Source organism: Xenopus laevis, chromosome 1L (genome assembly GCF_017654675.1).
Source record: "Xenopus laevis strain J_2021 chromosome 1L, Xenopus_laevis_v10.1, whole genome shotgun sequence".
Lineage (NCBI taxonomy): Eukaryota > Metazoa > Chordata > Amphibia > Anura > Pipidae > Xenopus > Xenopus laevis.
Window position 1 is genome coordinate 196,843,165 of NC_054371.1, and position 16,207 is coordinate 196,859,371.

General features: G+C 38.0%; 1 protein-coding gene across 4 annotated transcripts in view; it reads right to left on the reverse strand.

The window, feature by feature from the left end:
* The window catches only part of vcan.L (versican L homeolog), an 85,293-nt gene that overhangs the window by 19,235 nt on the left and 49,851 nt on the right, over positions 1–16,207 (reverse strand). For 2 of the 4 annotated variants that reach the window (XM_018226135.2, XM_041562952.1), the window contains 3 exons: positions 6,254–14,908; positions 5,384–5,500; positions 4,528–4,641 (listed from right to left, as the gene is read on the reverse strand). In XM_018226135.2, the coding sequence (XP_018081624.1) occupies positions 4,528–4,641; positions 5,384–5,500; positions 6,254–14,908 (8,886 nt within the window). 4 annotated transcript variants of the gene reach the window in all.

Consider the following 16,207-nt stretch of genomic DNA (forward strand, 5'->3'; position numbering starts at 1 on the left):
GTGACATTGTGCAGGGGCAGGTAGAATTCTGCTGATCATGATGTGTTCACTAAAGGTATGGTACATTGTCAATGAGTTCTTTAAAAAGAACATTCTAATTCTGGAAGCAGATTCCAGATTGCTACCCGACTATCTCACATCTCACCCAACGTGCCAGAGATAGAGAAACATGACAGCTCTGACTGCTCTGACACTCACTGCCTACCTTGTACAACACAACAAGAGAATAATATTATATCTGAGAGGATGGAACCATCTCAATGAATAGCATTAGATTTGCTCTTTGTATTTTATACTTCATACAATGGCCTGCTAAACAATTCATAAAGGTCATTCATCAAGCTGTTACAATACCTGGATATCAGATAAGAGCTGTTGTTCTCTGAGAGCTACGGGAAACATTCTAATAATATTAAATGCTATCCTCCAAATTTGTATGCAATCGTTAAATATTTTGCATAATGTTCCAACATTTCCCAGTACATTGCCACCCCCCCCAAAAAAAAATACCGTCACAATGGAAACATTTCTGTTGTTCAATTCCTACAAATATGCATAAAAAACAAAAAACCCCATCCTGCGTAATGTTCATATAAGCCACGTTCTTGAAGAGGTGTGAGAGTTATTTAGTAGGGGAAATAAATATCGCTAAAGGTACAACACGTATCCAAAAAACTACAAGTAGTAAAATTGAATCTGACAAGTAGCTCACACCCATCCTGTGGTACAACCTGGTGCATCATTAGTCTGCTTGGCTGTTCCTAATGTCCCATGAACATAGCACTGACAAACGAGTCTCATGCCAGACAAATGTGTCCACATCTCTTACAGTTTTATTTTGTCTGGCAGAATGGAAATTTGGCAGCGGTTGCATTTTTCAGTTCCCAAACCACTGCCGAGCTCTACATTTAAAGGAAAAATAAACTGTGCTAGTAAATGATAAAGTAGGAAACATTTTAGCTACTAAAGAAGTGGTTTCCAAACTGGAGGGGCCCAATGTAGCCTAAGGGTTCAAGACTGAAGGCCAATCAGGATTATATTAAGGGGTAAGGGCTCAATTAATTATTGGCTATAGAACAACTACCATATTTTGGATGTTATTTACTAAACTCCGAATGCAAAAATTCCTAAAAATTTGTTATTTTTTTTTTTATATAAAATTGGACTTTTTCAGAATTTATTAAACCCAGAGGTTGGAAAAGTCCGAATTAGAAAATCCGGTTGCATATGAGTCAATGGGAGAAGTCCCAATGATTTTTTGATGTGCGCTGGGTTTCGTGCAATACCCCGAAGTTTTCAGAATTTTCAGGCAAAAAAGCATAAGAAATAGGAAAATCTGATTTTTTCCCGGCAAAGCAAATTTTCGGGAAATATAATAATAAACAAGCAGAAAAAAACCCAAGCGGATTTGATCGGGGTTTATAGCAGAAAATGTTGAGATAAAATTGGACTTTGATAACCCCCTTAATGTCACAATCATACAGGTATGGGATCCATTAACCGGAACCCAGAAAGCTCCAAATTACAGAAAGGTCATCACCCATATACCCCATTTTATCCAAATAATCCAAATGTTTAAAAATGATTTCCTTTTTCTCTGTAATAATAAAACAGTATCTTGTACTTGATCCTAACGAGTACTGCACCTAAGCAAAGTGCATGTGTGTCATTGGGATGGCTAAATATTTCCGGTAAGTATAGAATCAGGAGGTCAAAGCATGTTAGATGGGTAGTGAAGATAGTTAACAGTGTGACACTTTATTCATATAGTTATGTCTCTCAGGAATAGGGAATGTTGGTTATACCCAGCTCTATCTATCTGGTTACTAATACTATCATACTCCGAATGTCAGTGCTACTGTACATGCATTTACTTCTTGCTATACTGAGATAAGTAAAATCATTTTTGGGTTTAATTTCCTATTCAAGAAATGAGTAGCACACTGGATTTATGTTGAAAGATGCCCAAAAATGATTTATTTGCTCTCAGTGTCATACATTTATATCAAGACTTGATAAAGGGCCTTGCAAGGCCTGAAATACAGTATATGTCTCTGTGAGCCACTTCTGGGCAATTTTCAACATAAATTAGGTGTGCTGCTCATTTATTGTTTAGACTATATGTATGTTTGCCCCTAAGCAGTTGGGTGCCTGGTGCCTAGAAAAAAGGTTTTCTGTCCAAGCTGAAAGTTCTGTTCAATAGAAAAATAACTATTCTCTATGAGAGGCAGCATCAAAACTCAACGAGGAGCTGATCCCTCACTTAATAGATACTCAGCACAGTTAGACTGGGGTAGAGTATGGTCTAGCAGGCAGATGTCTTCCAGAATATCTCTTTATGTAGAGCATAAGTGGGCCCAGTTCAACTGGTACCTTTAACACAGAATACATTTACGGAAAAGAGGTCTATCTCCAGTAGAGTAACTAGATGTTACTGGGCCCCACAGCAAATAACTTTTAGAGCTCCCAACATCCAGAGATTGTGCTGTTTTACCAATATATGTTGAAATTGTTTATTATTTGGGCCTCATGGAGCCCTCTGTACCTCTTGAACCCCCAGTAGCCGCAGGGTCTACTTCCTCTGTAGTTACGCCCCTGTCTTACTCCCTTGCAAGAATGTTCAGCTATATCTAGATAGCAGTGATCATTAGTGTTTTACAGGTGGAATGGAAGGTACCATTGTTAGTAATGGAAATGTCAGATGTATGGTCAGCTGCATTTAATATTAGTTTAAAGTGAGGGCAAAACAGAAGCCAATTCCACACAAGCCCCACCTCCTAATGCCACAGAAGTATTGGCTTGGGTAAAGTTTAGTCCAGGCATGGACAGTCCAAGAATAAACTTCACAAAGCTGTGGAATACTAAATACAAACCATATAGGAATCCATCCAACACAGCATATTAGTGTCACTGTGTTATTTTATGCGTTTAACATATGAATGCAATATTATGGCACACATTTAAACTGACAAAAATGCTTTTAGTAGGTTACAGCAATCTGCTTCTTAAATTAAGCACAGTGATCCAAAAAGCTGGAAACCTTAAAAAGCAAATAAAGATGTTAGTGCTTTCCAACTGAGACGCGTGACAAGGATGAGTGTTATCAGCAAACTGTAGGCATTAAACACTTTGCAAATATTGGAACTACATAATGCTGGGCCAAGAAAACAATCCCAGACGCATGTCAAAATACTTATTCACTGAAAGTTGCTAGAAATGTACTAACTGATATGTCATTAGATTCCATTCCAGAATCATTTAAGTCCAAATCATACAGACTGCAATTAAAGAAAAATCACTGAAATATTGACCAAGTGCAGTAAAGATATGGAGAATAACTTTTAGAATAATGCAGAGAGTGGAATTCTGAGACAATTTGCAATTGGTTTTCATTTCTTATTATTTGGGTTTTTTGGGTTATTTGCCATTTTATTCCATAGCTCTCCAGCCTACGATTTGAGCAATCTGGTTGCTAGAGTCCAAATTACCCAAGCAATCATGCATTGATATAAATAAGATAATATGAAAAGGAGGGGCCCTGAACAGAAAGATGAGTAAAGCGACGATCCTTCGTGCAGTGCTCGATTTCTCCTCCCTGGCTATCTCCTATAAGGAAGGCAGGGAGGAGAAATCGAGTGCCGCATGATGGATCGTTGCCCTGTCGCCTTTTCTGAAGAGGAGCACAAGCGGAGTTTCGGTAAGTTATTTTTTAATAAACACTTAGCAATTGGAAAGTTTAATTTGTCTTTGGGCTTTTTTTTCATTCTATAGTAACGAATTTTAAATAAAAAAAATTGATGTTACTGGTCCTTTAACTTAAAGGTGACGCACCCCTTTAACAGTACTATAAAGAAATATGCAAGGTATTCTGGGAAAATGAATCTTGGCTGGAAGAGAGCTGACTTTTGCAACATTTTTTAAGGTCAGAACCAGCAGTGCATATAATATCAAGGGACCAACAGATACTGCTTTTAATTGCAATTTAAATTTTTGTAAAGTATATTGGAATGTTTCTTATTTATATTTTCATTATGCAAAGTGTTGTTATTTATTTGGGTGAATGTTTACTTCATGTGTCCAAATTTGAAGTATGCAAGGCTGCAGTAAATCAGGCATTAAGACATGCATTGGAATTCAGTGGCATAGCTATAAAGGAAGTGGGTTGCAGGAGGAGGGGCAGACCCTGGGGTCCAACTTTCTCCAGAGCTGTTTAAGGGCAAAGAAATCCCCAATCCCCAAGTGCTATCCTACCTGCAGGGGAAACAGGTGGAAGGGGGGGCGGAGTAGGCGGAGAGGGGTAGGGAGTGGGTGGTTAGTTCCATGTAGGCATCTCTGTGCGCCAGGACCCTCTGAAGATTTTTCTGGAGGGGGGGCCCAGTGCCAGCAAGTTACACCACTTTTAGAAATTTCTGAATTCAGCTCTCAGTTTTAACAGAAACAGCATAATAAGTAAGGAACAGGACCTTAAATGATTAATACAACTGAATATTCATTATTTAAGGAGTGATTAATTCATTAAAGCCATACCTTGTTCACAAAGTGATCCAGTGTAGCTAGGAAGACAGATACACTTAAAGGAGTCTATGCCATCAACACATGCTGCTCCATTCCGGCAAGGATTTGACTGACATTCATCTATATCTGATTAAGTAGACAGTCATAATTAGTATGGGAAAATGTACAATTTTGGTCAATTATATTTCTTAAGGTTATGATACAGGGCTACTTGATTATAGCAGAAAGTCATTTTTGAGGTACAGGTAAATATAGAATAATCAACTGCAATGAATAATTTGATACTTATACCTTCACATGGTGACCTGTAAATGTTAACTGATGTTGCTATAGTTCAGGAGTCCCCCACTTTTTCTACCAGTGAGCCACATTCAATTGTAAAAAGAGTTGGGGAGCAACACAAGCATGAACAAAGTTCCTAGAGTGGCAAAGAAGTGTTTGATTGGCTATTTGGCAGCCCCTATTTGGACTGGCAGTCTACAGGAGACTCTGTTTGGCACTAAAACAGTTTTTTATGCAACCAAAACTTGCCTCCAAGCCTGGAATTGAAAAATAGGCTCCTGATTTGAGGCCACTGATAGCAACATCCAAGGGGTAGGTGAACAACATAGAGGGGTGGGCCGTGATGTCGGGGGGGGGGGGGTTGACACGGTGAAACGCAAATTGGTCGATCACCATGTCAATCATGGGGAATCGGTCCCGGTTTTCCCTATTTGGAAAACCGGGCAGGAAGTTTTGACGGGGCAGTCCTTAAAGAAATACCGGGCTGTCCGGGTCAAAACCGGACAGGTGGCAACCCTACTAATATCATGGGGCACATGCTTATAACATTTATATTTTTAATTAAGATGGATAGAACTTTATTTACCAATTTCACACTGATCTCCACTGAAACCAGGCATACATGTACAGACAAAGGATGTACCACTGCGAGCATAACAGGTCCCTCCACCTTGGCATGGATTTACCTTGCATGGGTCTTGACCTGAAATAAGACATTATAATAATATGATAAGCAATAATTAAGTTTTTCCATATAACATATATATATCTAAATATACAAAGCTATGAAACAACCAACAAAATGTATTCTATATAGAAGCAATCAATTAGAGAATATGTACATCACGGCTTAACATACCATGACTAATGGAAGAATCTAAGAACTAGTTCAGTAATCTTCAAAAAATGAGTTATACCTCTATCAATGGGTAACAGAATTAACATTTTGCCATATTAAAACACTTCAATTAAAGTCTGTTTTGTAACTAGATTTGAACCACTATTCATCAAAGTCTTATTTTCACAGAGATATACGATAAGTAGAAAGATGTATAGGCACATAAACAGATAGTGCTAACGGGTTTTTTACTGAAACCCCCATTGTTTGTGTATATCATCAATGAATTAGGGTTATTCTATTGGTACTTCTATAATCTAGACAGAAGAAGAAAATATTTGTTGTTTTATTTAATCGGCTATATTTAAGTTATTGCAAAAAGACTATATTAATTAAACATGATATTAAACACAAAAAAGCAAAAGCACAGTGGGGAATGGTGGAACACATATTGGCTAAAATGTTAGTTACATGCAATATAATACAAAACTAATAAAAATTAGATCTGGCATATATTTAAAGCCAAGTAAATACAGAGATATGTATGAAGATGAATAATGGCACAAATATTTACATAGTATAAAAAAAGAATAAAAAATAAGTAAATTTGGATCTTACTTGCAAATTGAAGTTCAGCTCCTTCAACATTATTACTAGTGGAAATGTGGATTTCAATTCCATCAGTTACTTCTATTTCTGGTTCCGATGTTACAGCAGCCATGGCTTCATCTTCTTCTTCTAGAAGTGCAGGGTCAATTTCATTTTCATCAACTGGCTCAGCTATATTGTATGAAACCGTTGAAAATTCTTTCTGTACAACTAAGGCTGACTGAGTTTCCACCTTTTCATCTGAATATTGTGGAAATGGTGTGAACGATTCCTCAGATTTGAGACTTGGAGGAGAATCAGTATCTGTTAGCTGGCCATACAGTTGATTGAGGACATTATCTGAATCTATACTTGGTGCATTTGTAGGCAAGGTGTGTTTATGTATGTGGTCTATGTCTTCTTGAACATACTGCTGTGAAGAAGTGGTATCTTCCTTATGATCACTGGTTAATGATACAGATTCATCCAAAATATCAGTTTTTTCAGAGTGATCTAAAGGTGAATCAGTTGTATCTACTATATGTACATCCTCTGGCTTATAGGTAGCAGCAATATCAGCACTGACTTCTTGCTCTGAAACAACATGATCAGTACCTGAACCAGCAGATGGCAAAGTACTGGGCATAATTTTTCCTGTGTAGTCAGAGGCCCCATTGACAAGAATAACAGTCACAGGATATTTTGGACTTAGTTCCTCAGTCACCACAGTGGTCTCCTCTGTTACCTTACTTACATAAACCTCATCTTTGTGAATGTAAGTAGGTGTGCTTGCAATAGGCTCATCTATTAATTTTGTTTCTTCAGTGACATGTTCAGATTTACTGTCATCGGATGTGATATGCTCCTCCACAAGGCTAGTTCTTATTTCACCATCCCCTTCTTCCTTTGATACATATTCCGATTCAAATGTCGCTTTTGTAGTGATCGAATCAATTTCACTTTGTTCCCTCAACAGTAAAGCCTGGGAGGTAACCGTCTCGAAAGGTACAGAGTCTGAAGTCCTATATACTTTGCTCGAATCTTCCAATCTTGGGCTAAACTTGTCTCCTTCAACCTCAGACTCTATGGTTGTCTTTGTATAGGTTAACGCTGTTGTTGTCAGCAGGGTTTCAGCTGTTTGGTCTATGTCACTAACCTTATCACCATCTGTTGTACTTTCTGTTACGGATGAAAGGATAACTATGTCTGAAGATCCAGTTTCCTGATATTCCTTGTCAACGAGCATACTTGGTCTGCTGGTTACGCTAGCTTCCAACTCTTTTTCTGTAGGAACATGAACTTCTGATGGAAATGCACTAGCGCTAATTGGTAAAACATATTCTTTAGGAGTTACTTCCTGCTCAGAAGTTACTTCAGGACCACCCTCATTGGGACTCTCTGGAATAATAGGTGAAGATGTAACTATGTCTTCAATGTCAGGTCTAATGGTTGCAACAACTGTAGATGGCCTGACTCCAATAAGTTCTTGGTCCGATTCTGATTCCTCCTTTGCAAGAACACTATCACTTATTAATGACATTGTTTGTGTTTCAATAAACAAAAAATCAGTGTCTGTTGTCTCCAATAAGCTGGAATCTACATACATGTGGGAGGTTACTTTTGAATACATGTCCGCGTCTGGTTTAGAGCTCTTTGTTTCATGCACTTGTGGCTTGTCTGTGCGAAGTAAAGGTTCAATATGTTTTTCTTGAGTTGTGCTAAAAGAATCATAATCTATTTTTATTGAGGCAGAAGGTGTATCAGGATCATCTGTAATGTCTCCTGAACCTTGTCCTGAAACTAATTCAAAAGCAGTATCTATTATCTCTGGTTGTTCGGTGGGCGTTGTTGTGGTATATGTGGACTCTTCTTTAATTGGCTCTGTTGATGTCTCAGTGATTTTTAATATTTCTAAAATGTCTTTAGAACTGACATGGGGTGTTTCTGTACTAATTTCAGGTTGTTGTGTGGATCGTAAATAATGTTCAGTGATAGCTGAACTTGTTTCCTGGGATATATCTGTCTCTAGTTCAGTTAAATCTTTAGTAACACTTGTACTGACAGGTGCCTCATCGTCTTCTACAAATGGTAGAGTAACGACTGTATATATTGGCTTGTCCTCTTTGATAGTCGTAGAAATTAAGTCTCCTGATCCTTCCTCATACAAGAATGTTTTTTTAGTGGACAGAGACTCTGTGGTCTTCAGAATTGTTGCAGGTGTTGATTTAAATTCCAGTTTTATATCTTTCTCTACAGTTGATAATTCAAGCTCTTCAGAAATCTGTTTGCTTGTTTTGTCATCAAGAATAAATTCAGTTGCTGAATGCGATGCGCTAATGACTTCACTAATAGTTTCATTTTTTTCTGTTTCCTCCCATATTGTGCTGACTGGGCTTTCTTCAAAAATTAATACTGATGGCTTGCTGGTAACTTCATCTTCCAAGCCTATTGTCAATTCTGTCATAGACAGAGTGTGTGATATTGGCACATCTTGTGTTGATTTTACTTCAGGCAATATTTCCTTGGGACTTGTGCTGACACGTATCTTGGGCTCTGGTGTTTCAGATTCCTTGGTAGGGATTTCTGAGTCCCTGTCTGTTGTGACATTTTTAAACTCCAGTATTTCTGGGTATTCTGTGACTGGGGACATAATAGTTTCTGTTTGATCTTCAAACTTACTTTCAGTTTTGGTCTCTTCATCTATTACTGTGGCCTGTTGGCTTTCATCCCCAGAACCTTGCTCAATTAGAGGGATTTCAGAAACTTCACCCATAAAGCTACTGCTGAGATATGCTGTTATACCATCTGTAGCCTTTTCAGGTGCATTGGTAGTTAAAATGAATTGTGGTTTTAATGCCCTTGTTTCTTCAGTAGAGGTTTTTACCTCACTTGTTCCTACTTCAGCACCTGAACCAACATCACTATCTGGGGATTTTGTACTGAAAATATATTCCCTTGGTTCATTTATATCATCATCTTTAATTGTGCTTGGTAGAGCTGTGTGTTCAGTGTATTCTGTAGTTGGCTGAACAATGCTTACATATCTACTTTCTGGTGACTTAGATTCTGTTTTTATCACAGGTGTAGATACAACATCTTGGAACATGTCTTCATCAATTCCTGAGCCTGCTTCCAAAATTTCTGATTTAGTGCTGATTATCTCTTTATGTGGGGTATCTGTAACATATTGGCTAATTTCTGGTGTTAGTGTGGCACTGGGTGTTTGTGTTGCTGTCTTTGATAATTCCTGCATGTCTGTAGCTGCAGAATGTGTACCAATGGCTTCAGTAGCCCCCTCAGTTTTTACTTCTGAAGTCTCAGTAGTAGCAACCCCTAGTAAATCACCCTGAGACTGGTCTCCTGAGCCTTGATCAAGAAATACTGAATCAGTGGTGGAATGCTTTCTAACTGAGCTTGATGTAATTGGCTCTCCAGCTACATGTGATGATATTCCAATTGCTTGTGTTACGATTGTTGATGTTTCTAGCATATCTGTTTTAATACCTTTTTCAGATTCAGCTGCTTCATCATCTTCGGTAGAACTTTCTGACTTAAGACCTGATTCACTTGTTTCCACTTCCAAACTCACTTGGAGTCCCTCAGTAGGGACAATCGTGATGCTGACTGGTTCAGATTCAGTTGCATAGGCTTTAGACATTGTCAGTAAGAAGCCATCATCTCCTGAACTTTCATCTGTGCTGATTATTTCTTTCACTGGAAGAGATGGAGTGATCTCACTAGTTGAATGTGATGGTAAGATGACCGTTGTCTCAGATTCTATCTCTGCTTCTCCGCTGACCCCTGTTTTAGAATCGGCTACCTCTGTTTCCAACCCTAGACCTATTTTAGTTGATTCTACTGTAAAACCCACTGTTGTTTTCTCAACTGGAAAACCTGTTCTATCAGCCTTGCTGTCCACTTTTGTTTCAATTGGATATGTATCTGTAAAAATATCTGCATCGTCCCCTGAGCTATCCTCAATAAAAACAGTGGTAGCTTGGGGCACACTTATGGTTGCAGATGCTTGTGTTCCAGATACAGACAGTTGGTGTGCATCTGTACTGATATCTATTTCAGAGTCCACTTTTATTTCTTTGGTGGTGGTTTCTAAGATAACACTTGCTTCACTTGTTTCTATTGATAGACTCATTTTGGGTTGTTCAGTTGGAATTATTGTGCTGATGTCTTCACTATGTATTTTAATTGCATATGTTTTAGTAACTGGGAAACTGTCCACTCCGTCTCCTGAGCTTTCATCTGGTGGAAGAGTGCTGACTAGTGTTTTGGCTGGAAACATAGAGATATCCTCAGTAGTTGAATATATGAATATAGTGGATGATGCTTGTGTAGTAAACTTAGACACTTCTTGATCTGTACTAATGACTGTATCTAGTTCACCTGTTTCTTTTTCTTTAATATCAGCTAACTCAAAATCTGTTTCTGCTTCCACACTTTCTGTGTGTTCTTTAGTTGGGGGAGATGTGCTGATGATTACACTGTCGAGTTTAGGTGTAGCTGTATGTGTTGTGGTGCCAATAAGAATTTCCTCATCACCGGAGCTTTCATAAGTAGGTGAGTCTGTGATTACACTTACTTTGGTACCTGAATCTCCTGGTACTATGACAGTTGTTTGTGTTACAACCTTTGATATTTCTTGTGAGCTTTCATCTGTTGGAAGAGTGCTGACTAGTGTTTTGGCTGGAAACATAGAGCTATCCTCAGTAGGTGAATATATGTACAGAGTGGAAGATGATTGTGTCACAAACTTAGACACTTGTTGCTCTGTACTAATGACCTTTTCCAATTCAACTGTTTCTTTTTCTTTAATATCACCTAATTCAAAATGTGTTTCTGCTTCCACACTTTCTGTATGTTCTTTAGCTGCGGGTGATGTGCTGATAATTTCACTGTCCAGTTTAGGTGAAGCTGTATGTGCTGTGGTGCCAATCAGAATTTCATCGTCACCGGAGCTTTCATAAGTAGGTGAGTCTGCGATTACACTTACTTTGGTAGCTGAATCTCCTGGTATTATGACAGTTGCTTGTGTTACAACCTTTGATATTTCTTGTGATGGTGTACTGAAAGCTGCTTCAGATTCAACTGTTTCTGCATCTTTGGTATCGATTTCTAATTCAACACTTGTTTCTCCAGTTGAGGTTTTTTCCAGTGGGAATACTGTACTGATGTGTACAGCGTCTGTTTTGGTTGCATATTTTTCCGTAGTTGTAAAAACATCTTCTGTGTCTCCTGAGCTTTCAATGATAACAGGTGAGTGAGCCTTGGGTGTTTCTTTCACTGTATGTAAATAAATATGCCCACTAGTTGAATACACTGGTGTGCTGTCTGTTGCTTGTGTTCCAGTCTCAGACACTGTGTCTGTACTTATACTCTCCGCAGTATCTGCTTCTTTGGTATGGTTTTCTACATGAAGATCTATTTTAACTGTGTCTGCTTCTAAACTCACGGTTGACTCCTCGGTTGGAAATACAGAACTGATGTCTTCAATTTGTGATTTAGTTTTAGTAACATATATTGTAGTACCTGTCCCAATGCTTTCATCTCCTGAACCTTCAAAAACTATTTTTGTACTATGTTCATCCTCAGACTGTGCTATTATAATGCTTGTAGTTTCATGTTCTGTAGTTTTGGAAGTAGTTGATTCAGCAAATTGATGCTCATCTCCTGATCCTTCAGATATTGGATATTCAGTGCTTAGAATGTATTTGAGAGGCACTTGTGTAGCTTGTTCACTAGTGGGCTGTGATGTTATGCTTGTTGTTTGCAACTGAGGCTTCTCTTTATCATGAGTTATTTCTGATTCAACTCTCAGTGTTTCTTTAAGGTCTGCTTCTGTTTCCACTTCCAGGCCCACTGTGGATAGTTCAACTGACGTAACAGCCCTAATGGTTTCAGTTTCATGTTTTCTTTGGGATAATGAAGTCAAGGTGGGGGAAAATGTGACCATATCATCTGTGTCACCTGAACCTGTATCAGTAAATAATGAGTCAGTAAAAATAGTTTTTTGGGGTTCCAATGTTGTAATGTGTTCCAATGATGGAGGTGTTTCTGTGCCGAAGGTCAATATAGATTCCACTGTCTCAGGTTCTGCAGCTAATTGTTTCACTACTGTTCCTCCTAAAACGTCTGTAGTATCTGCACTTTCTGTAAGTTCTATAGTAGAGACAGTAGCAAAGTCTTTTGAAGTTGTTATCTCAATTTCTGTTTCAGAGTTAATAAGATCTCCAGAACCTTGATCTACTAATGGTAAATCTGAGCTTATGTTACTTGGTGTCAAACTGTGAGTTATGCCAGTTTCAATTGTTTTATCATCTGTAAAGATTGTAAATACTGTAACTGCTTCAGGATCAGGTTTTATGGAATCTAAAGACGGTTTGGAAGTAAGAATAATCTCCAAATCACCATCAGCTGAACCCTCGCCTGTAAATGGTAAAATGGTGCTGGTTTTCATAGCAGATGTTTTATCTGAAATGGCTAAGTCTATACTGCTAGAGGCTGTAGACACCAAGACTGGGAATGGAGAGGAACCTAAATATTCTACAGCTGTATGATTTGATTCTGGTGGAAAATTAGTTGAATAAATGATTACTTCTTGTTTGGAATCCCCATCTGTCAATGGACTTTGCACTGTGCTAACCTGTAATTTTTCAGATGGTGATTCAGGATCACCAGACACAACAGATTCTTCTTCTTTTTCAGTTATGGTAAACTTCTCTATTTCTTCTGTCACTGCTGTAGTTGATTGTTTATCTGAAGTTTCGGTAGGTACATAATCTTCTTTCAGAATGACAGTTTCTTCTGTTATGGCATATTTCAACAATGTGTCCGCAGTTTTAGCTGAATCTGTAGACAGGATTTCAAGACCATGTTTCTCTTGTGATACAGTACTTGAAACATATTTATTTGCATCGTCCATATCTCCTGAGCCTTCCTGCATCAACAAGGAGTCTACAGTGACTACTTGACTTGCTGAACTGTGGGATGAAATGTCAGAAGTAGTTACAGTTTTGATGATCTCATGAGAAGATATGGCTTCAGAAGAAAAAGTTATGAAATCAGTAGGCTTTACTTGAGCTGAGTCAGTTACTGTAGGTACAGTTTCTGTAGCATACCGACTGCTGCTAACAGCAGGTTGCTGATCTAAAATGACCCCATCTGTAGCTGACCCTTCTCCTTCTTCAAACAATCCAAAACTTTTTGTTGGATCTACAGTAAATATACTTCCCTCGTATTCTTCTTTGGTCGTGGTTATGATTTTTGTCACCTGATCAAATACTGATGTAACAGACTTGACTTCTTCAGATGACAAATCTATACCAGGGAATGATGTAGGCATAGGGGTATCAGCTTTTATTATAACTTTTGTTGGAGAACTCTTGATTTCCTCTGGCCTTTGCACAGAAGCAGTCACACTAACAATGGACTGTGAATCTAAATCCCCTGAACCTTCAGGCTCAGCATAAACAATGGAAGCTTCTGTGACAATAGATGGTTCCTCTGTCTCCTTTGTATATTCCTCTGTTGGGATAAAATCCTCTTTAAGTGTTTTTTCTGTTTTTGGTAATAAAGTTTGTTCACTTGTATGGGTGGCTATTTCAGATATCAGATGGTATGAGGGTGCATCCGTCACATGTTCAAGTTCAATTCTACTCTCTTCAGTAACTGATTTAATAGTGCTCAAAACTTTAGAATCTGTATCTTGAAAGGATTCCTCTGTCTCTTTTGTATATTCCTCTGTTGGGAAAAAATGCTCTTTAGGTGTTTTTTCTGTTTTTGGTAATAAAGTTTGTTCACTTGTATGGGTGCCTATTTCGGGTATCAGTTGGGATGAGGGTGCATCCGTCCTAACAATGGACTGTGAATCTAAATCCCCTGAACCTTCAGGCTCAGCATAAACAATGGAAGCTTCTGTGACTATAGATGGTTCCTCTGTCTCCTTTGTATATTCCTCTGTTGGGATAAAATCCTCTTTAGGTGTTTTTTCTGTTTTTGGTAATAAAGTTTGTTCACTTGTATGGGTGGCTATTTCAGATATCAGTTGGGATGAGGGTGCATCCGTCACATGTTCAAGTGCAATTCTACTCTCTTCAGTAACGGATTCAATAGTGCTCAAAACTTTAGGATCTGTATCTTGTAAGGATTCCAGTGTCGCTAAATGCTCTGATCTATTAAGTGAAAGCATACTCGGTGTGGGTGGCAAATCAGTTTTCTGTGATGTAGAAGTCTCAGCATAAAATTCTGTGTCCCCACTGAATTCAGGTTCTTGTAACTTTGCATGTGAAATGCTTTCCCCAATATCTACAACCACTGATGTTGTAATGCTAGGGACATCTGTCTGTGATATTACTCGCTCTGTAACTTCGCTGAATTGAGTAAGTGAAACATTTTCAGATGGTGTGGCACTTTCAATCTGATCCTGTCTAAGTTCCTCAGCATTGGAATCTCTTGGTGCAGTCGTGATCTCTTGTTTGCCATTGATAAATTGCAATGGAGGGGGCGTTGAAACATCAGTGGTATTGTCACAATCGGAGTCATTATCAATATCTGGTGGAACTATGTGTATAACATCTATTATTATTGGGTAGTCATTCTCTTCACTGGACTCATTATGTTCAGGTAATTGAAGTCCTCCTTGATCCAATACATGAATAATTGATTCAACTGGGCCTGATGGAAAACAAAGCCATTTATAACTTTTAGTTTGTAAATATGTTAATGTTTGCACACAGATGACATTGTCAAATGGTTTCATTAATGCGTAAGATTATATTGTTTGCAATGAAGAGACAAATAAAATAGGAGCAGTCTAGTTAATGTAGCCATAAATAAACAATCTTATCTTACAAATGAACATGATGGATGAAGACAATGTGGCATAGCAGACAATATTATCAAACAGTGTGACAAAAGCTGCTGCCGCCATTAACTTTGGGGTTATTTGCCCTGCTTTAAACTATCAAAGATTGTACTTAGTCCGGTTTACTGTACATCTGAAAACAACCATGAAGACCAGACAAAAAGACTGCCATTTGCCAATGTACATATTTCCGTTTTCAGAAGAAACAGTTGAAAGTCTTCACTGTGGAAATGTTAATTATAAATCCAGAAAAACGAGAAACAGAGTAATACATAGCTTTCAATTTACATAATATGTGACGCATAATATCAAAGTGTAACAGCTGTACAGTCTGACAACTAATGGGGGAATGTTATAAAAGTCACAAAGGGAATAACAATTTGCACCAATAAGAATAAAAATTTGCATTTTGCAATGTATTATTCTTTCTTAAACTTTATAATTTTAATTGTGCATTGAGCACATCTAAGGAGTGCTTGAAGGTGTCGTAATCTTTTGCAGCAAACGAATTTTTCAGAAAGAAGTTTTATTACTTTCACTGCACAAACTATAAAACTCGCAAATTTTCTTCAACTGTCGGAAGGGATCGCTAAACAGTTTCCAGGTTAGCAAAAACGATATTAAATTCTCGCAAAGGAAAATTTGTTCACGCAAAGGCATAACTTTTTGCATTGTGAAGTGTTTTTTCATAATCAACATTTCCCCGTAGGATTCTGATAATGTTACATTTTGCCTTGTGATTAGAAGTAACTCATAGGTTTCTCAGTGTCTTTCTAATCTTGAAAAAAATCTAAATGTCTAATCTTAAATCTCAAAGTTCTTGTCCTTAAAGCACAACCAAACTATAAACAAAGGATTTTCCCTGATTACTTAAGATAATAATTATTATTTATAGAGTTTTCCCTATCTAAGCATAGAAAGGTATTGCTGCCTACTTGCATAGTCTGCTTTGCAGAAAAATCTCCATTGTTCTCTGTCTTCTTCTGACTGCCGTCTCTCTCCTCCAAAAGCCATAATTTAGTGCCAAATATGGGATGTGACTGACTATTTGGTGGCCCCTATCCATACTTGTAGTCAACAGAATTCTCTGTTTGGCAGTACACTTGAGG